Raw genomic sequence first — 22,726 nt, 5'->3', positions numbered from 1 at the left:
TTGCACATTTGTATTGAAAATAAGCCGCATTAGTTTGTTAGTTTTTTCAATGTTAATGCTAGCGAACATTTGAGATGAGACAGTTAGATCGAATTTAGTGGGCTCGAAGGTTCGCGGCCCTTCAACAGTCAAAATGGTCGCAGAAGAGGTGACGTGGAAGGTTTTATTGCCACTAGTTCTCCTTTCTGTTGTTCTCTTCAATTAATTATCTTAATATTGAATTCTTGTTAACAGCTATATCGAATTTAGAAGGATCGTAGCCTTTCAACAATCAAAATGGTCGCAGTAGAGGCGACGGGGAAGGTTTTATTGTCACCAGTTTCCCTTTCTGGTGTTCTCTCCAAATAGATATCTCAATATTAAATTGTTGTTAAATTAAACAGACCTAATGGATCGCCAATTGAAGAAATTAGCTGATAATAGCTTCTCATATCCAGCATTCTCAACAATCTCATTCAACAGTTGACATGGATTTGTTCTCTAAGACCAGCAATTGAACAATCAAGTAAATTTTGTTTCTAAGAAGGATAATACATTTCAAAATGTTGTTTACAATTTTTAATAACTGTAAATTGAAAAAAAATTGAAAATAACATGAGATTATTAACAAATTACACAAATATAATTGTAGCTTAAAAAAATAGCTGAAATATAAGATTTTATACAGAGTTTGGATCATAAATAATCATTATGGCACGCGCCATATTATCACACGAGGCTGACGCCTCATCTAATAATACTCATGGCTAGTACCATAAAATATATTTAATGTTAAAGTAATAGAGTTGATGTTATTTATAGTTTATTTCTTTCACATATACTATATTACTGATAGTTCACAGATTTCATAGTATAATTATAATAATTCCTTTTCGTTGTAAACAGATATTTTTTTTATATTTCAGACGCCCTCGTGCAACTTATACCACCTACTGCTGACGCCAACTATTGGTCAGTAGCGTTTTCAGGAAAAACTAGAAAAAACAAGAATCATGTAAAATCTCGAGTGAGTTGTACAGTAGAAACTGTTGCTGGATTGGAGAAGGGAACCATTCGAACAATATCTAAAGAAATTGAAATTTCATTATTTACTATTGATAGATATCCTCCTAGACCGCAACGAACCAACATAACCATTGAACTTTATAAGAAAAGTTTTTTAAAGGTGAGTTGTTTGCTTCTATTAACTTTCTTATCCAATTTTTTTCACATTTTTTGTTTATTATCTGTTGTTCTTACTTCGTATACTTTTCTAACGATTTTGTCTACTTAGATTCTTTGAGCAACTCCAAATAATATTGGCTGCGCTTTTTTAGATATCTCATCTCCATGCTTTGTATCTTATTTGTGTAGTATTGTGATCCACGTCCCGTAAGTCACTATACGAGTGACTTACGTTCTTTCTTTGCCAAGAATGTATTTATGATACTTCCAAATTGCTTTTCTGCCGCTATGTTCTGTCTTCTATTTCATTATCGATTCTTCTATTTTCTATTGTTTTTGATGGTTAGGTTATTTTTATTTTATTTCACAAGTATATTCCATGTACTTTATTGTTGTAACGTACAATCATTATCTAAGTCCCTTCTTGTTTAATCTTCTCATGGATAAAATTATGAACAAAGTAACCTCGGATACAGAATGGGCAACAAAAGAGTTGGTATGGTGTGCTATGCCGATGATGCAGCAATCATTGCCAAATCAGAAAACGACCTACAGAGACAACTCTTCCAGTTCTTCTTGGTAAGCCGCCTACTCAATATGAACATTTCTATCATCAAAACAAAAGTATGACAATCGCAAAGGGTCCGCTCAGTTGTAAGCTGGTGGTGGAGGACAATCCCATAGAACAAGTGATGCAATTCAGATATCTGGGCATAGACATATCAAGTACCCAGGACCCAGTTAAAGACCTAAGAAGCCCGATTAACAAAGCATCCGCACTATCAGGATGCCTTACGAGATATAGTCTGGTCCAACCCGTATATGCGCAAATATAGCAAAATTAGAATCTACAAGACTTGTATCAGACCCATCATGACGTACAGCACGGAAGTCCGCGAGGAGACCAACAAGACGAAACAAATGCTGAGGGTGACCGAGATGAAAACACTGAGAACAATAGTGAGGAAAACAAGAGACAGAGTAAGAAATACAGATGTCAAAGAGCAATGCGGGATACAAGACATTGTGAGATGGGGAAGACAACGTAAGAGACAGTGGTACAACCATGTAAGACGGATGGACGAGAACAGATTTCCGAGAATAGTCCTAGAAGACAATCCGCCCCGCTCAAGACCTCCCGGGAGACCACCTAAAAGGTGGAAAGATAGTTGGCAATCCACCTCTCAGGAAAAGATGCAGAGGCAGCTTCAGAATAAAAACAGATAGACAGATCTCCAAGAAGTAGAAGAAGAAGACAATCATTATCTCTGTTTTTTTTTCTATTTTATCTCAATGTTGATATTTTCGAAGATCACAAGATTTTGACTTTGACCTCTTCCTTATTCCAATCTTTTACCTTTTAGAGTGTCCCTTAATTGCTTTCTCAATACACTCTTCAAAACAACCGATTCCTCGCGTTGTCCTGCATGTTTTTTGAAATTTCGTGTCCTGTTCTCATAGCATTCGTGGTATTTCTATATAGTTATTTGCTTTCCGTTATTCCAATATGCAAATTGATAATTCAAGAATTAATCGTGTCATTTTTCTTCTAACGAATTTGAGGATTATTTTGAGATCATATTTTTTGAATTAATTAACACGAGATTGATTCACTTGTATCTCTTTTCCACGGTGTGAATTTAGTAGAGGAAGAAATGCTTTATGGTCAAGAAATTTTTACAATTTCTTGACAAACGGCCACTAGGTTTGTATTTACAGTTTTTTATCTCTTAAATTACGTGTAAAAAGAAACTGGAGGAAAGTACGACTAAGTACTCTAAAGATAGAAGTCAAGATAAAATTTTTCAGAAATCCGAAAGAACACTAAAAGATAGTCAAAAGAAGAGAATATACATGTTCATAAAAACTACAAAATACTGAAGACTTTAGAAACAGAGAATTGAGAAATTTTTACCAAGAGGTCAAAAAATCAAGAGAGAGCATAGTTAATTACCATAGTTAAGTATATGTATCAGGAGCAACGAGTGAAAGTTAGAAGATGAACTCAATACTTTAAAGGAGTATTAAAGAAGAAGAGCCAGAACTGGAAGAAGATATAGGAGATAAAATAGAAAATCAGACTGACAGGGCGGTACCAAGTGAGAAAGAGATCTTAGAACAAATTGAGAGTTGGAAAAACTATTAGATATTAGAGAGCAGCAGAAGTTATCAAAAATGGCGGAGAAGAAAACAATATGCAGGATAATAGAGACAATTTGATATGAAGAATAATATGTTCAATATTCAAGAAGGGAGATAAGAGTAGATGTGGTGTACAAAGTTTTGGCTAAAGCTGTGGAAAAAAGACTCAACGAGTACCAAAAAAAAAAATAGTTGGAGAATACCAAGGAGGTTTCAATATAGAAGGAGTAACAAAAGATCAGATATTTACCCTTATAGATTTTAAGCCGACTTATGACACAAAAGATAGAAATAAAATGTATGTTGCGTTTAATCTACTAGGACTCCCAAAAAAATTGTGAAGTTAGTTATAAACAGCATATGCAGACGTTTTAGCTTTAAAAACCACAACAAAGGAATATAAAGCATTCTATAAACTAGAAGAAGCCGCAAATTATGGGTTCAGAAAGAGAAAACAAAGTATATGTTGCTAAGAACAAATGTTATTGGTAGAAAGGAATACCCAGAGCGGGAAAGGAACAAAAAGTTTGTAAATTCGGATACCATGGAGCAACACTGTCAAATAAAAATGGAGAGAGGACAAAAATAATACGACGAACATTTACACACGGATGTGAAATATGAGTTTTAATCAAGGTTGAAGAAACAAACCTGGTTATATGGGAAAGGGAGGTTATGAGGACAATCTTGAGGGTGTAGAAACAAGTTCAAGACTATGAAGGAGAAGAACTAATGACGATCAATAACAATATATCGAAAAAAAAACAAGGAGTGAGATGGTTGGGGCATATTAAAACGATGCCGGGAAATGCATTTGCAAAAAAGTCATTCAAGAAGTGAAAGGAGGAACAAGAAAGAGGCGAAGACAAAAAAAATATGATTGATGGCAGTTTTGACGGATTTTAAGAGGTGGGACTGAGTTGGAGCGCAAAAGTACAGAATCGTAACCTATGGAGAGGAATTGTTAAATCAGTTGAAGACCGATGCTAAAAGAAAAAGAAGTAATGGGCCTTGAAGGCCTGTAGGACTATAAATATTCATATTAAATTACATCTACTTTTTACGTCATGATTTTCCTCAATTTCAGATGTAAACAATTTTACATGTTACTTAAAACTGATTTTCATAGACCTTTTATTTTTTATTTTTGTCATTTTATATTATTTTATATCTATTGTTTCGACTACTTGTTAAGACAATTTCTTTGATCAATATCACATGAAGCAAATTATACGGAATTTAGACACTCAAAAAATATTAATTAATGTCAGTCCATTCTGCTGAATGAACGTTGTTGCACAAGAGAATTTATAAATCACCTGAATTATTCATGTGGAAATTCTAAAACGACCGTTTCCAACTAAATGATGATGATAAAACGAAGTTTAACTTTTGATAAAACAGTCACAATTTGAGTATATCGCTTTGAAACGCCGAGGTTGAATTAGATATAACTCGAATGATATTTTTGAAATAAGTGGAAGTACGGATAGTTAGAATTTTTATACGAAATCAATTATTTCATTTTGTTGAACCAGTACTTCAAAATTCATAAGAGTAAATTTCTGCCTATCATGTTCAGGTATTGGATCGATATCATATTCATTCCACTACTGACTTTTAAATGAAATCAAATTGCTTGATTATTCCGCAAATATACTTGAATTGAAAAAAAAATCTAGTAACGTTGATTTCATTGTTGTTATCTGTTCCCTGTTTTACTCATAGTCACGAGAACATGAAGCTTACAAGCTACAATAATTATGTGGTAAGAAACAAGGATAAAACTGCTTTTTATGCAAATAAATACACTTGCGGGTCAAATGATCTATTATCTAACAAACTAAAAACAAACTTTTATAACTTTAAAATCATGAATCTGCTGATTTACTTCAATCTGATGTTTCTATTTAATAGCGTAAATGTTTTGGAAGTTATGGTCAAATGTTAATCTCCTCAATGGCATTTGTCATAACATTTATCAATGTTAGGAAATATTTTTTGCATCAATCTTTTAGAAGGTGAATAGAATAAGTTATTTATTATTCAAAACGAACTTGTATCACATAAAAGTTTTTAATCTCCAATGGTACTAATACATGTGCATCCTCGGGTGAATTATGAACCTTCTAATGTTTCTTTCAGGGCATAATCATCTTGTTAGTACCTGTATACTGTTTGGATAATATGAATTAATTTAGTAAAATACCAATTGTAATTTTTCGGTTTTCTGCAATGCATAATTTGTTAACAATATAAAATTTTTTATACTCGGTATATAACCTTTAACTTTGATTTTATATATAAAGGAAAATTGGAAGTTGTTTTTTAGAATTAACTGATTCCACTTTCGTGTATATTAATGGGGATTTTGGTTTAGAAACTAAGAATCATCATTCTTTCAGAGACAAAATCCAATATTTGTAGATAAAACTTGTGAAAGTGAACAAATCTTCATTATCTTAACTGAATTATTTCGCTACTCTGATATCAGCCAGATATACCCTACTACTTGCTTTCGAACAATGTTCCAATTCTTGAATTTCTTATTAAGACAACACAGTAAGCAACTCACGTAAATTGGTTGTATTATAATCATGATAGAAGATAATTAATTCAAAACTCGTGCTCCTTATCGTAGCTCCTGTACTTTTCGAGTTTGATATAAAGTTTCTACGAACACCAAGGATAATATTTGTAAATATACTCTGATTCATGTAAAGTTCGAAACTATTAAAAGCGATATTCGTACAAGGGTATAGCCTTTAGGCTTTGTTTTATGAGGAAAACTCTGTACTGTATTGTGATTCATTCTATTTATAATAGTTTGTAGAGTTGATTAGAAAAATCAACTGCTCACGAAAATTTTCATATAAAGTAACTGGAATAGATGAACAGTTTATTGAACTTTGCGACTATGTACCAAACCAACTTTCGTATGCATGAAAGGATTAGACGTTAACTAGTGAAGCAGATGTAAATCAATCTCCTAGTGACCATAGGAGACGTTTTTATCTCCCTTGTTGCCACAGGGTCATTGTGACCAATATTTTCGTACATTCCTTTTACCACAATTAGTCAAAAGACATCAATATCGTCAGCTAAAGTTGTATAAAGATGACCACATAGAAAACATCCAAAGCAGTGTGATCCGATAATCGAACTGGCCGTTCCGTTTGATTCCTCATTAAAATACTCTTTTAATTTACCATCATATTGAGAAGCAGCACCAATTGTTATCTGGATTATCTTTGTATTTTGCAACATTTTGATAATCATCTCACCGATAAATGAACAAAAGGCACACTCCTAGTTAATCAAACTGAAAAATAACAATTATTATTCACACAAGAATAAAATAAATGACGAGTAAACTAAGTCACTAATCCTGTCAAGGAAATTGTTTCAAACAGGTGAAAAAATCGAATCAACAGATTTTGCTTCATACCATATTGATGAACCTGACTATAAAGTTAGTTTAGTTTGTAGAATGTTATCAATGAGATAAAACAGGATAAATTTTCAAATTTGAGGATTTTATTACAACCTTCCATTCCAATTTTAATTAAAAACCGATAAATTCTTCAATAGGCCATGGACAAATTTCATTTTAACTAGTTTTAGGGGTTTGTTCGGAATAGATTAAATGAAGCGATATTCAAATCCCGTTTATATTTTTATAGCTTTAGATTCTTTTTATCATATTATCATCTTAGTATCATATTCTCTATAATATACAGTTTCACAATTTTATACAAGGTATTTTAAGAGAAATGAGCAGACTTATAATAATTTAGTTACAATTTTAGCATCTTGTACCATTATATATTTTAATACCTGTTCAGATGTATCAAGAACTATCGTTTTCGCATACAAAGAAATTCATACTGAATAAATTCTTGAATCAACCTGTGTTTTATGATTGTAATAATATCAAAGTAACATCAGATAAAAGTTTACTTTGATTAAACCTTCGTGGGGGCTACTTATTTGAATCTCAACCTGGCATAGAAGATAACAATAAAGTCTTTTATTTGAAATATTCGTTGTAGCTTTGGGAAAATATAAACACCCACAAATCCATTTTCCAACTGACCGGAAAGCAAATAAAAAATAGAATAGAAAACTAAAAAAATGTGAAACTCATCGTGTATTTCATTAAAACTAATTCCACTGATCCTCTCACGTAGTGTTTATGTTCCAACCAAAACTGTTTTGGGAACGATTTCATTACAATTCACGAACATTTATCTCCTACCTTTTTCAACACCTTTTCGACGAAATTGATGAGGATCAAATATAGTATACAAGCCGGGCTATTTGATAGAACATAATGGGGTTTACGTCGAATTGAATTTTGGAAATAACGATGCCTTTATTTTGCAGTAATTGATTGCGTCAAATTGGGATTTATTTTATTATACGCAGCAAAGCGTTTAGTAGCATTCATTAAGGCTAGTTGGTTCTTACAAGGTCCAAAAGTTCAATATTAATACTTATATTCGGAAAATAATAATCTTAATAATCTCAATACTTGTCCCTATGAGTTCCTTTCCATTATACCAAAGAGTTTTAACGATGTAAATTGTAGCAGCCTTCCAATCAAGCATAAATATTTTGTGAGGGTTGTTTATAAGATAGAAATAACTGTCGCAGCATATACAGATAAAAAAAGCTTGAAACGTTAAATTCAAATTTTTAACGATATGATTGAAAAGTTATTAGAAATTCAGAAATCGTCACAGGAAGAGGAATGTTTGGTAGAAAAACAGTAAGAAAATCAAGTGCCGGCAGAAAAAATCAACTGTATCAATTGAAAATCTACATTATTGTAAGGATACTTGGAAACATCAAACCAGTTTAATGACAAGAAATTTTATAAATATGCTGAATTCTCTAAATCAGTATAAGTTAAAGTAATTTAAACTTCGCTGTAAATATTTGATCCTGCTACTATTTGAATGGAATTTCGAGAAGGCTCCGATGAAAATTCCACAATAAAATTAACGCGCGACTATTCTCACGTTTAAACTGGAGAAAGTGGAATCTTCCATCACTCGCCAACATTAGAAGTTATTTAATGAGAAGATAATTAATTTGTTTAAATGTTAATGGGACAACAATCCTAGGAAACTGCTAGGAAAGAAAAAACCGGGAGCAGTAGTTATAATTAACATTTATAATAATGGAAATATTCCCTACTACTACTACAAATAATCATATACGAGGTATGATGGATTTTTTTAGTAACAATTTGGTTGATATGTTCTCCCGTCTATTCACATCCATCGTAATTATTAGATTTAGCATCATACGACTTCTGTATTTGCTCAGAAGTAAGTAATGAGGTGAGGAAAATACGTTTTGATCCTACTTTCACCATTGTGTGAATAAAATAGAGGAGAGGTGAAGCTCAGTTCGAGAAATGCTTGTACCAATGGATTAAAAGTTGCAATATGTACATTGGTAGCTACTGAAGGAGGTTAATTCAGATTTCTTCACTAGTGCTCTCTTACTCATAAAAAAAATCATCATACCATGTAATCTGTCATTAAGATGAGAAATCTACATTGCGAAAAGAACTTCTATTCAATAATTAGTGGTCAATGGACCTTAATAAACATATTTCTGATATACATACACCCTTTTATTCCATGTTCCGGAATAATGTGCACTGTGATTTTCTGGTCGGTTACGTATTAAAGGAAACCAGGATTTGTTAATGATTGTGGCATCAATTCATGCAAAATATATTATTCCTAGTAATTTCAATGAAATTTGGATACAATAACATGCAAAATAATTTGTCGATAAAATCAATTCAAATAGAAAGCAATATCTAGAAGTAGAAGGTGACTTGTGATCTATTCAACTGTGACCTTTCTGAATTATAAAGCCTAACATTTCCAAACTGAATTCTACAGGTATTTCTCTACCAGAGATTTTCCTAAGCCTTGTAAGTTTGATACACTGTCGGTGTGATAGTGAAAGCTCTCATTACCTGCAGTACCTTCTCTTACTAGCATTTAATCAAACCCTCATGTGGAAGGGCGATCTAAACATTACCGTGTCGAATCGAATATATATCAAACGCCTACTGCACTTTACCTAATCATCTTCTCGAAACACCATATGTTGATTCTCAAGAACTGCAAATATAGATGGTGATTAAGCATAAGTAATACCGCTTATGTTAATATAAACATAACTCCTTTTCCGAGATATCTAAATGATTAACAAGCCTATTACTCACGACGATGGGATGATGGGTAAAAGCTTGCTTGTTAATACGCAAGCAGGCAAATCTATGGAGACTTTAGTGGTACAATTGGTAAAGGAATTTTATAATGCTCTAACGAACAAAAAAAACGTAGTATGTGTAGTTTCGGACATATAAGACGCCTTTGACAATGTTCCATATGAGGCTGTCGAAAGAGCATCAGATGCCAGAGGATTAAGAAGGACAGTTCGATGGATGAAACCAGCAAAAAGGGAGTAAGCAAGACACCATTTCTATCACCACAAATGAGAAGATGTCAATTAGGGAAAATTGCATCTTCATTTACGTGGAACCTGATAGTAGACATAATCCAACGTAGATTTGGTAGCCAGTATTTTGGTAATTTTATAATATTATTGCTATTTTATTAAAACAAAAAAATAAAACTTTTCGAGTTACTTGTTATTGTTTTCTTCATTCAAACTAAAAATATATAATATCACCATCTATTGTCTTGTATTTTGATTCAATGTGAATAATTTTGGGAAATCTGACTTCGATTTTGGTATCTATCGAATGACTATATCTGTTATACATAAAGGTATTAAATGTTTATATAATAATTTGTATGCAGAATATCAAAACTTCAAATTGACGATTGATAATGAGTTATTGAATTTGATTCTCTAATTATCAACTAGCTACAAATACTTTTACATTATAAAAATAAATATTTGGAACTGAATATCGTGTCACTGTTATTTGTTTCCGGTGATTGTCTTTTCGAATTAAAAAGAATGAAATGTGTAATAATTGAAAAGTATACAGTAACTTTGAGATAAGAACAAAATAAATTTCTATTGCAGTTTCGATTTTGATTAAATAATGTCCAGTAATACAAAGAAAAGAATTTTCTGGAAAAGAAGATTTCTGTTTGTACTGAAAACCATTCAGTGGAGGAAAATTATGGATATCTTTTTCTTTATATAAAGAAAGATGAATTAATACTTTTTGATAACCAAATTACAATTGAATAGAAATTTAGTCTCATATTTCTGTACTTCTTTTGTTGTAGGGTGAAATAATTGATGATGGTCGCTTAATATTTATGGATGATGATCCAGAAAGTGTGAATAACTATGAAGCACGTATAGAGCACAGAAATGGTAAACAATTCATCACCCCAATTTGTCAAAAAGAAGAGTTCACTCCACAAAATACGTATATACATTGTAGTGAGTTTTTGATTTATTATTAATTATTATTACGATAAGTAATGACCATAAAATGTGTAAAAAAGTCAGCATATTTAAAATTGGGATTTACTAAAGCTTATTCCTACTTCTTGTGATATATTTTGCAAAAACTACAATAAAAAGTCAAATTGAGATGATTTATCTCTAGTGAGCCTCTTATCGTTCATCTTTATCATCTCAACCTTTTCTCGGTTTTTCTGTTCCAACTTTCGCAATATTTAGAATCACTTAATCAGCTAATAACCCATCAATTACGAAAACGTTACTCCAGAACAGCTGGCTTCAAATGACTGCTCTAATACAAAATAAATAGGTCAAACTACGACCATTCAACGTGAGCCATTGCAAAGGAGTCTTCAAGTTAATTTCGAACTACGTCAAGGTTAACGTATTCATTCATGAAACGGATTATTAACCGCCAGGGAAAATACAATAGAAAGGGAGTGAATATCTTGAGGTTGTTCAGTTTACTTAAGCTGACAATAATGCCTTGTTGGTGTCCCAGTTTAAGCGTAGGAGGTAATTAGGAGGAATTATTTTGAGATTGAAGCGATTTATCACCTTCCACATTCTGGTGAAATCAAGATTCTAGTTACACTGAGAAATCTGGATTGTTTCTAAGGGATATATAATGGATCTTGGGTATAGTTATTTAATATTGCTGCAAAAATATTTATTTGAAAAAATAAAAATTAACTGTCAAAATATTTTGTATTTAAATTTAAATTTTTGTGAATCAAGCTGTATGAATTATAACAGTATATTAAATGAAAAAGTTCGCAAATTTAATGAAAAAGGGGTGACGTAAAGACGTAAAGATTTTTTATTTATTCAAATGAATTTGAAAATCTTTTGGTATTTACGTGTTACATGACATGAATGACATGATACTATTATACAAATTGTCGCATAATTTTGGTCCTATGAGAATTTACTATTCGTTCGTAGTTAATTACAACTTTTCATACATATGGTGGCATTCACTTAAAATTTATTAAACATAATTTTGAGATATATAAATTTTAATTCTATGAAATAAACAATAATTGAAAAATTGTGCAGCTATATATGTGAAAATTATATGTATAAAGGATGTCCCATAATTTATATAAACAATTTTCTTTACAGAATAACCTGAAATTTGGTTCTCATAGAGAATGTATTCAAGGAAAAAATGTAAATTCTAAAATTTCATATTCAATCACACAATTTCTATTTTCTGACATATACGTGGAACATATTGTTATACAGGAAGTCCTACAATTTATATAAAGAATCTTGTTTTCAGGTTGTTCGAAATTCAGTTCTCATGGTCAATGTACCTTAATATACGTTTATATATATTTCGTGGCATTTACGTGAAAAATTTTGTATGTTGGATATTTCACAACTTACGTAGAATTAATGTACACGTTGTCTCATAATTTTGATGCCACAAAACTTATTAATCTAAAATTTCGTGTTTATTTCTGACTTTTGTAAATACACTGGAGTTTATGTTAAAAATATTTTTGACACTCCCAAAAATCATATCAATTTGATGGTATATATATTATGTACATGAATATATGTATATATTATACATGTACTCACATAACTCATATAGAAAAATCTGGATATATGGGATGTAATTTAGTTCCTTAAAAAAATGGATACGTTTGACCGTATATGATCACATTAACTGAAATTTTCGTAAATTTATTTATATATATCTGTAAAATATGGTTATACCACAAATTTTTATCGCAACCTGGAATCTACATCGTGAATTTATTCAAGGTTATTCAACTTTTTTCAGGGTTACAGCTGGAAGAAAATATAACTTTCAGTTCGTCTAGGTATTCATTTAAGGTAGTTTTGAATGATACTTCGTTGAAGAATAAAAAGATAAAATCTACAGTGAGTATAAAAATTTATTTCTAGGACTGTGTAAAATAAAGTATTGGCAAAACTTTTTATTTGAATTTTTTACAGGCTGAATTTCCGATTGACATTGTTTTCAAAAACAAACCGCAGTCACTAACATTGCTTAAATTGTATCCAAGCCAAGCGAAAATTTTCAGGTAATTAATTTTTATTATACGTAGCTTGATAATGGTTATAGATTGTTGGGAGGATGTAACTCCAAGGCGCCATCAATTACGAAAAAAAGGGTTGCTTAACTGAATTGGAATATAAAAATTTAAATCGATTTTTCACTAAAAATGGAAAATTTTATAATGGTAAACAAAAAAGGCAATAAAAAAGATAAAAATCAGGCTGAAAGTAGATTGATTACTATTTTCTTCCATATAAAGTATTTTTTTAATCAATGAAATATTTTTACTTTCTGTTTTAGAACTGCCGCACCATTAGCAAGAGTAAGTCAACCAACAGTTATACATAATTGTACAAATTTCACTTTTAAAGTTGATTCGAAATTCAGGGGTATTTTTAACGTGACGAAAACTGAAGGAATCGTTTATGTGAACGATTTTTCTAAATTAAGACAAGTGAAAACGCAATCAATAAGGTATGTAATTGTTCAGAAATATGTATCAAAAAAAGTATACTTTGGTCAAAATCTCGAAAATAATTACATTCTAATACAAATATTGACAGATGTTTCGAAGTCCAACACAAAATAATTATTTTCATATGAGAATTTCTCTAAAATATTTTCATAAACACGTGATTTTACTCACTTTTTTTGATTATTTAAGTTTTGTATTTTCGAAAATTTCAGTTTAAATATTTCTTGGACAAACGGAAACAAGCAAGAACAGGATGATATTACGATACGAATAATTAATGAGCCAAATCAAACTTGTACCGGTATGAATCACTTCAATAATTGGACATATTGCTCTGAAATTGATAATATTGAGGACTGTCTTCGATCAGATTCATGTGCATTGGGTACCGGCGGATATGCTAGCGTCGAAACAAGGTGAATATTTGAAGTTCCAAAAGCACTATTTGAAATTCTATAGTTTCCCGTTCATCGTATTCTAATGGGATTTTTTTTAGGAAAGCCCCAGAACGTTGTATGTGGAGAGGTGACGAAGTCACCACCGAAAAAAGTCATCTGTATTCAACATGTACTCCAGATATAAAAACTTGTCCTGATGGCATATGCGATTCATTAGAACAATTGAGGTCCATGATATGCCCGCAGGATTGTGTAGGTTAGTATCAACCTATGAATGTTTCAAATTTGTTTGTTAAACTTCATTTGTTGCGAAATATGTTAATTACAAGGATCAACACAAAATTTGACTTCAACTTTAAAGCATGAAATTTCGATATATCATGCCTAAAAAATATATGTCAGGAAAAAATTGGCTTTCGTTTCGAGGAGACCGATTAAACGATGTACTCTTAATGAAATTCTGTAGTCCATAGTCTTCAAATTCCTTAATTTGAGTTTTTGGTACTATTATTCCAAAAAAATTAAGAAAGTACTGCTTTGAAACTGTTTCAACTATCACAAAAGCAAACTGCATACCGAAGAAATATTTCATTCTCGGTTGGGTGTTTAATCTACCAAAAAATCAGAAAAGAAGCTTTAAGAAAAATGGGTTGTAAATTTTAACAAAAATATCATTTCAGGAACTGTTACAATTCCGCTTCGTTTAGGCAAAAGTGGACGTGGTGTGGACGAAGCAGCAGGAATTGTATACTGCAGTACACTTTCGTGTAGTGTGCATCTTCCGGGTAAATACAATCGAAAACAACATCGAACAGATGAGAAAGGAAATAAAATCGAGAGGGACAAACAGAAACAGAAACATATTAAAAGTTCTGATTCTGTTCATACAAATAGTATCAAACAGAATATTACACTGGCTGCAATAGGTGAGTTACTTCATTCAAAGCGATTATTGAAGTTCTAATACAGGAGACTGGTTACGAAAAAAAGTTTTATCCTATAAATTATTCTAAATTAAATTAATTAAATAAATACTCCCCTCCCCTCGCCACACACCATACATTGATCGAAGCGGTGCTAGAAGTCTTTTTTGGTGAGTGCCTTTAGGAGCTCTGCAGTTTTTTGCGCTTCCATCGACTCATATCGGATCCCTTTCAAAGCAGATGTTTTATAACCTTTCTAACCTTTCAATGAAATCCCGTTGACGCAAGAGCTTTTGGTCAGGAGTCAGTTTTTTGGCACCAACTTCGCACAAACTTTTGTCATATGTAATTCCTCGTGTAAAATTTTCCTAACAATTTTTTTACCGACCTTTACTTCGTATATATGCAACAATTTTGTTTTTAGATCATACGTTACAAAGCTATTTGGCATAATCATCTGCTAGCAATGGATAGAAAATACATTTTACAATTAATTATTTCTTCTATTTTCATAGTATATTAACTTTATCTTTGAATCTCAAAACACGACAAGTAATAAAGTGATCTGATTGTGTTGTTTATGGATTATTTTGATTGATTTTTGTCGGGCAGTGTTGCTTGGATTTGATCTAATTCTTCAGAATGACAATTGTACCATTCAATTTATTGGCACACGGGTGCAATTACGTGATTTTTTTTTAACATAAACAAAAGGCATTCTCAAGTATTTCGCATACTAGTTGTAAAGAAATTTTATTTTCCAAAGACGTTAAAAAAGTGGATATTATGACCAAATAGTTGGAACAAATTGTATTGGAAAGATGTCCATTTTTATAACGAAACAAATTACCAAATTCTGATGACTACACTTGTCATGGAACTTCAGCCACACATTTGGTAAGGCAGGAGACGATATATACGTTTTGGGGGATAGGGAAGTTTACGTTCGTGGCCGAGAGGTACGTAGAAAATCCTCTCGATAATAAAATTTGGATTTAAGACCAAATAACGTTACGTTCCCGACTGGAGACTCATTTGAGTTATATAAATAATTGGTACTCGCATGGAGTAAACAATTAATATCCAAAATAAAAAGCAGTTATAAAATTAAAATCAACTTATATTTCTATATATTAAAGATAAAAACTAGGACTTATCTATGGAAGGCCGGGATGGTTGCAACCCTCAACTGAGTTGAAGTTGCCTTTCATGTGGTGACGTTATACCGATTGGCTCTTTGATGGCAGCTGTAGAAAAGCAAATATAAAGAATGGTACCATTACAAATTCACTGAATTTACTTTAATTTTGAACTTCAGTTGTAGGTAGAATTTAGATAGATAGAGGACGTTTCACGAGATTTTATTGAATTTTTCGAATAGAGTGGGAACACGAGAACAAATTAATTTTTTCGAAAACTTGAACGTTATGGTTAAAATAGAAGTGACTACTAAAACACAATAAGTGAAAAGAGGAATATTCAATGTATTTAAAGAAAAACGTAACAAGCCGAATGACAGGTTACATGCTATCATCCAACACCCACACGGCAGTTGATTGATTCAATTATATAGTTTAGGAATAATTATTGGTTATACCAGTAATATTATATTACAAATGAAATTAAATACTCTAAAGTTTTGTTATCAAAGTAAAAAGAAACCTCAATTATTGCCTATCATTATCTAGATCGAAACAATTTCTTGGAATGTTACTTGATTGGGGACTGAAAAAGTTGAAATATTAAAATCTCATTTAGATTGTGTGGTAACATCAAATCAAATCAAAAAAGAGTCACTTCTCATATTTTTATCAATGTGCAAAGCTTAAAATTGTTCGCGAGAAAAATCTTTTTAAACCCACAATTTGAATAAATCTTTCTCAGTAGCGTAATGTAATGTAATGTAATTGAATTTTTCTGAGTCTGTATCAAACTGAATAAATGTATTTTGTCGCTGCGTCTTCGTCCTATTAATTATTTGGTAATGATAACAAATTTTATTGTTAAAGCAAACTACACAATATTATTGACTGGCGCAGAAAACAGGAAACTCGTTTTCCTCTGTCGGATTACTTTGTGATTTGTATCACTTTGTAATGTAATGTACTGTTATTCTTGTAAATAAATAAATAATTATATAACTGGGTTGAATGATTTTAGTGGATAAATCAACATTAACGTTTAATACTTAGGTCAATAATTAGTTTAATAAAATATAATGTATGAAAGCTTTGATAAAAACTATAAAGTTCTATTGCACTACAACATTCACTTACGTGTTGCTCAACAGCCATATTCTTTTTAATATTTTTAGTGAACCCCAAATGTGGTTTTACATGCATAGCCGGTATAGTAGCAGGTTCGTTATTCTTCATATGCTCAACAATCTTGATAATAATTTGTTGGCGTGTGAGGAAAACTAGGAAATCGACACGACATTTGAATGAAAAAGATAGCCAGGAATTGACAGCTCCTCTTTCCATTTCTGGAACAAGAAATGACGCAGGACAACCCTTAGCGTTCAATTTTCAATTAACTACAATAACTAACGATACGACGTTTATAAATACCGTTATGAATAAGTATTCGGTAAGTACATAATTTGTTTATAGTGAATGAAACAACATTTAGAACTTGATTTATAATAAATTCAGAGAAAAATCATATAGGATATCGATGTTGAATTTTCAACCATTTAAATCACTTGAGTTTCATTAGAACATTAATGAAATAAGTTATTTTCCAGGATAACTGTCCGTTTTAAACTAATCGAGGACAAAAATAATTGCAGAATTATAGCTAAACAGCTAAGAGATATGATTTAGGTATTCTTTAGCTTAAGGAGGTGGTTTATTTTTGCCTGTACTTCGATATAACATTCTTTTCTGGTAATTTTGAGAAAATTCGTATTCTGTAATTCGTAATTTACGCTTGTCCATTTAATACGTTATTAGAATAAATTGACACAATACTATATTTAAAATTTCTTTTCTTTCCCTACCGAAGGGTAAAACTTATTTTTCATTTATAGAGTATCACAGTCGCTTCAAAGATTCAAATTGCTTGCAACAATGTACAAATTGATTGATCGGATAAGAAACTGTTTCTTGAAAACATTTTAGTTAATATAAATACATAATTTATAGTTTAGAAATGTAATGAAATGATTGTTCAAAATGTTGAGCTTTTGGATGAAGAACTTAACCGAAAAAATTCTTGATTTGTTTTTCAATTTCTTCTTTGACAGAAATAGTTGACCAAGTTGTTAGATTCCCTTAGGAGTAAACAGTGTGACTCCATTACTGTTGTTTCATACATACTGGGACATATCATTTTTAATTATGTAATCGGTCCAGTTCTCGCTTCTGGTTTATCTTCTAAACATAATAGATCGTTTCATGGTATAACATCTCGCGTTCTGTGTAAACTGTTCTACAAAAACCGTAGATTAAAATTCCAAGGACCTTTATATACTTCTATACCTCTGCGAAATATGTGAAAATGCCATGAGATTTTTTTCAACAAAAATTACATAATTTTTTAATGTTACAGCAATATAATAAGGATGCAGCAATATGATGCAACGTGTCATACATCCAACGAGAGTTTACTAATTTGAAAAAAATGTTCCTAAGCAAATTGAGCAGGCGTAGTAGTCATCTTGCAGCCCAGATTTATCTCCGTCTGATTTCTTTCTATGTAGTTCTATGAAAAGTCCAGTCTACGTTGTCCATTTCAGACAATATTTTCTCGAATATAATCTTTTTTTTGTATGGCAGTTTCAGATTACTAAACTTTATAGCCCAAACCCCAAAGTAGTTCAGTATTTTGATTTTTTTATGTAAGGAGCAACATTCAACTTCCATAAATCAAATATATTTTTATTGAAGAACCTCCAGATTACTAAAAAAAATGGATTGTTCGGTAGAGGACTGTTTCTGCATCATTATATCTATAATTGATTTGAAAACATTATTAGTGCTATTAACTATTACTGAATTATGATTACTATTATATACTTACTTATGACATCAATTGATTAACTTAAAAATAATTATTGTAAAGAATTAAACGTTCTGTGTTCACTTAGGTAATATAGAAAGCCTGTAATATGTGTTTATATTGATTAAACTCTATATCCTAATCATTATTATAACCACAAAACAACAAAATTTAGTATTTGAATATGTCTCACATCTCGTTAGGTTTATATTTCTTGTCATTAACTAAGCGTAATTTAATACTTAACGATAACGACGTTATTAGACGCTGTGATGTATAAGCAGTAACTAATATAATTTGTTATTTGTAGCCGGATCCCAAATGGGAATTTCCCAGATCGCAGCTTATCATCGAGCAGACTTTGGGAGAAGGAGAATTCGGCAAAGTTCTGAGAGCAAAAGCATTGAATATCGCCGGAAGACCAGGTTTGTATTTAAAAAAAATGTATATCAATAAAAAATTATTAGAAACAAATGTCAAATCGAAACAAAATGTAACAATTACAAGTAGTAAACAAAGTGTAAGAGAAAAATTCGTCAATAACGCTCTGAATATCTTCCCTATATGTTGATATGGTCTCTAACTCTCTCTCTGTTGACTGCATTCTTTTGCTTTAAATAATAGATTTTAGGGTTTTAATATTGGTAATCTGTCTATTATAGATAATGTCAATGTCAAGTCTACTTTTGTCTTCACATAGATCTTCCTAATAATTAATTAATTATAATCAGGAAATGGAAAATTCAATTGTGCATTCTATTTTTATAATAGTATTCCATATATTTTACAATTGCGACTAAATGGACCTTGGTCCTAATTGAAACTCAATACTTTTTAGTTGATCTGTTCCACATTAGGAGAAAAGGATTCATATAATGCGGTTTTCCGTGTAAAGTTATGTATTATGCTTTCTTTGAATTACTTTTGAAGCACCAACTAAGAGGCTGTTGCTGCTTTTGCAAATGGTCGGTAACATACTCGAAATGTGTGGCAGCTAACCTTTTTTGGTAACATTAAACGATAAAGTCCATGAAATTTGTGGTAGTGGAAGTGGTTGTCGAGAAGCTTTTCATTAAATTTAGCGACTAATACGTTAGTTATAATAAACTAATTCGTTAATTTTATCATATTATAATCCAAGTGATAACGAGTTTCATGATATTCGGTTATAAACATCATCGTAATGGCTAAAATTTATTTAGACATTAGATTCATTATTGTCGTAAATCATCTCATTTTCCGTCGACGTTAGAATGTGTTCAATTGACATTATTAATTTGATACGTTCTACCGATAGCACATGTTACATGATGTCCTGATTCTAATAACTTGATATATTGGAAGTTAATATAACTACAACCCCTAGTTCTTCACAACTCAAATGCCGATTCAAAGATATAGGAATATGTACGTCTGCTAGAATAATACATAAAATGCTAGAAATTCTGAACCAATCACCTATAGATAATGAATATATATTCTTAATTGCTAATATCTATTGGTATCAGACCGTAGAAACCAAATGTCCCCTGAGGTTGAAATAAGAAGGAGAGTAGGATAATTCCATTTTGTTGGAAAAATTATCATCAATATATGTTTCAATTGCCATTTAGTTCAAAGAATTACAGAGGCTCGTAGACTATATTATTATAGTCTGCTAGAATCACGAATTAAAGCTTAATACAAAGAAAAAATCACGGTAAAAAACGTAAAGCTTAAGCAGAAAAATTAACGAACCTGAGATGGAGATACGAACAACAACAGCCAAAGCGAAAGCAAGTTTCATGAAACTCCTTTGCAGCTATGATCTCAACTTCGATCTGCGTATGATGATAACACGATGTTATCTTATGTGAATTCAATGGGGCAGATGTATGGACACCCACAGAAAATATCTTTCTTTCAAACTTTTGGGAGCTATAAAGATATGAGCTCATCGCCATAAGATCGATCGATATAGATCAAGCACCGTATGAATAAAACTGTTAAGTACGATGTTCTTGACTGGATATTGCAAAAAAATAATGTGTATGAGAATCATCGGTCAGAGTAAACATCGTGATTAATAAATATTTGTCAATGGTTTGAAAAATCAACATCTCTATTAATGCGCGCAGCAGTAAATGAAGCGATGATTGTCAATATGATAGTTAACAAGGAAGGCAACTATCGATATTGGTAATGACACGCGAAGAAGAAAAAAAACTACTGCGCATTATGGAAATTTCGTTCCAGCAATGTCAAGTTTAAGTAACGAACAGAAAGATTAACTTTCAGAAACAAATTGAACTTGTTTAATACTACTTCAAGACGAGTAAACGTATGTTGATTAGATTTGGGAGCATATGGATCTGTCCCTGTCAACATATATTTTAGATCGCGTATCGTACTTTATTATGTTGGTGGAGTATTTAGTCGGTAGTGGAGATGGTCTAGCGAAACTTTATAATAACAAAAATTATGATTTTCTTCTTTTCTCTAGCTGTATTGAAGGTTGTCATCCAGCAACAATTGTTGGGTACGTGTGGATTATAATCAAGTCAACCTATTATGTTTTTTAAGACGATTAAATATATCTAGCGCTTCTCAAGTTATGCCAGCATATAAAGGAATTGACTTTTTATTAAAAGAAATGAGACTCTCCTACAGAGAGAAAAAAACGTGAAAAAAGTTCAGCAAAAATATTTGGAAACAACAAAATTACCAAAACAATTCTGCAAGATTTCATCTATATAGTTTAATTTGAGCATTTATTGACAATCTTACGAGAAACTTCTGTTAGATATAACAATTAAGAATAATTTTCATAATTTTTGGAAAAACCAATAACTCCTTCATTATAACAAAGTAAATGTTATCATTAATCCGAAGCGTTTACTAACCATTCACGTACTAAAGTCAGTTTTCTACCGGTAGTCTACGTGTACTGTTGTAGATTTGAATTTTTTTTTGTGTGGATTTAAAGCTATATTTTCATAGTTTCTGTTTTAATTTCAACATGAAACCTTCATATGTAACAACATTTTAATAAAATTATATTATATTATGTATTTAGTTAATATTATTTACAACAAAAAACAAAATAAAACAATATCATTTCAACATTTAAAAAAATATATGTAAGCTTTTAGTTGGGTTCCAATATAGTTCAAGCTTTCAAATATTTTTTTTGCACATTTTTAACATTCTCAGAATTTCAAATAAAAATGAAACTAATGAAAAATTTGATTATTTAAAAGATGAAATAATGAAGCGAGCGAAATGTGAAAGTGAAGAGCTCTTAAAGCGCTTAACTTAAACTTCATCATATTTCAAATCACAGTTTAAATCGCGCTGGATGAAAGCTTTCAGGTTAGAAAAAAAGGTTGCTCAAAAATAATGCTGAGTGGCTTGATACGAAAAGGTCCCTCAGACATTCCATTTGAATCTAATTCCGAACGAACGAAACTGGGCGAAGCTACTGGACAAACGCAGGCTTCAAAAGTGTTAGATGATATTATTAACACATCTCCGAGTCGATACAGAAAAGCATTTGAGAAGTCGCCTAGTATGTCAGGTGAAGACACTCTAGCGGTTTTAGTGGACGCCAATATGACATAATCAGGATGAATGCTTCAGAAAAATTTCCTTCTTACAAAGTAGTTCAAGCTTCAAACAAATGGTTATCCAAAAAATGAATCTATCACAGTGACCTCTACCTGTGCGGAAGTTACCTTGCAAGCTTTACTTGACCACACTGTGAAACGTCTATTAATGACACTGGAACCTGTGATTGAGACACTTGAAGATGAAGAACTGGAAAAACTCTGTTCATTATTAAAATGGCGTTTTGATGGCCGTTCAGGACATAGTTCATACAAACAGGCTTTTTATGGTTCCGATGCTAGTGATTCAGCTGTGTTTATAACATGCGTTGTCCCAATACGCCTCGTTTGCGGTGAGAAAATCGTGTGGCAAAATCCTTGTCCTGCGTTCACCCGATATTGACTCCCAATAAAAATTGAATTTATTGAATAATCATCCAAAGTTTCAGAAAATAAAATAGATATAGACATAAATAACACATGCTATTAATATAAATCAACTTTGGCATATATTTATAGAGTTC

At 31.4% G+C, this 22,726-nt stretch overlaps 1 protein-coding gene across 1 annotated transcript in view; it reads left to right on the top strand.

The window, feature by feature from the left end:
- Positions 1-22,726, top strand: part of LOC130443745 (proto-oncogene tyrosine-protein kinase receptor Ret) — a 66,032-nt gene that overhangs the window by 37,985 nt on the left and 5,321 nt on the right. The window contains exons 4-13 of the mRNA XM_056778526.1: positions 906-1,165; positions 10,602-10,761; positions 12,581-12,681; positions 12,757-12,845; positions 13,121-13,294; positions 13,508-13,711; positions 13,792-13,949; positions 14,374-14,619; positions 16,931-17,205; positions 18,929-19,043. Of these exons, the coding sequence (XP_056634504.1) occupies positions 906-1,165; positions 10,602-10,761; positions 12,581-12,681; positions 12,757-12,845; positions 13,121-13,294; positions 13,508-13,711; positions 13,792-13,949; positions 14,374-14,619; positions 16,931-17,205; positions 18,929-19,043 (1,782 nt within the window). The remainder of the gene's footprint in view (positions 1-905; positions 1,166-10,601; positions 10,762-12,580; positions 12,682-12,756; positions 12,846-13,120; positions 13,295-13,507; positions 13,712-13,791; positions 13,950-14,373; positions 14,620-16,930; positions 17,206-18,928; positions 19,044-22,726) is intronic.

This window comes from Diorhabda sublineata, chromosome 1, assembly GCF_026230105.1.
Source record: "Diorhabda sublineata isolate icDioSubl1.1 chromosome 1, icDioSubl1.1, whole genome shotgun sequence".
NCBI classification, from domain to species: domain Eukaryota; kingdom Metazoa; phylum Arthropoda; class Insecta; order Coleoptera; family Chrysomelidae; genus Diorhabda; species Diorhabda sublineata.
The sequence above is the reverse complement of the archived record's forward strand: the minus strand, read 5'-3'. Positions and strand labels throughout refer to the sequence as shown.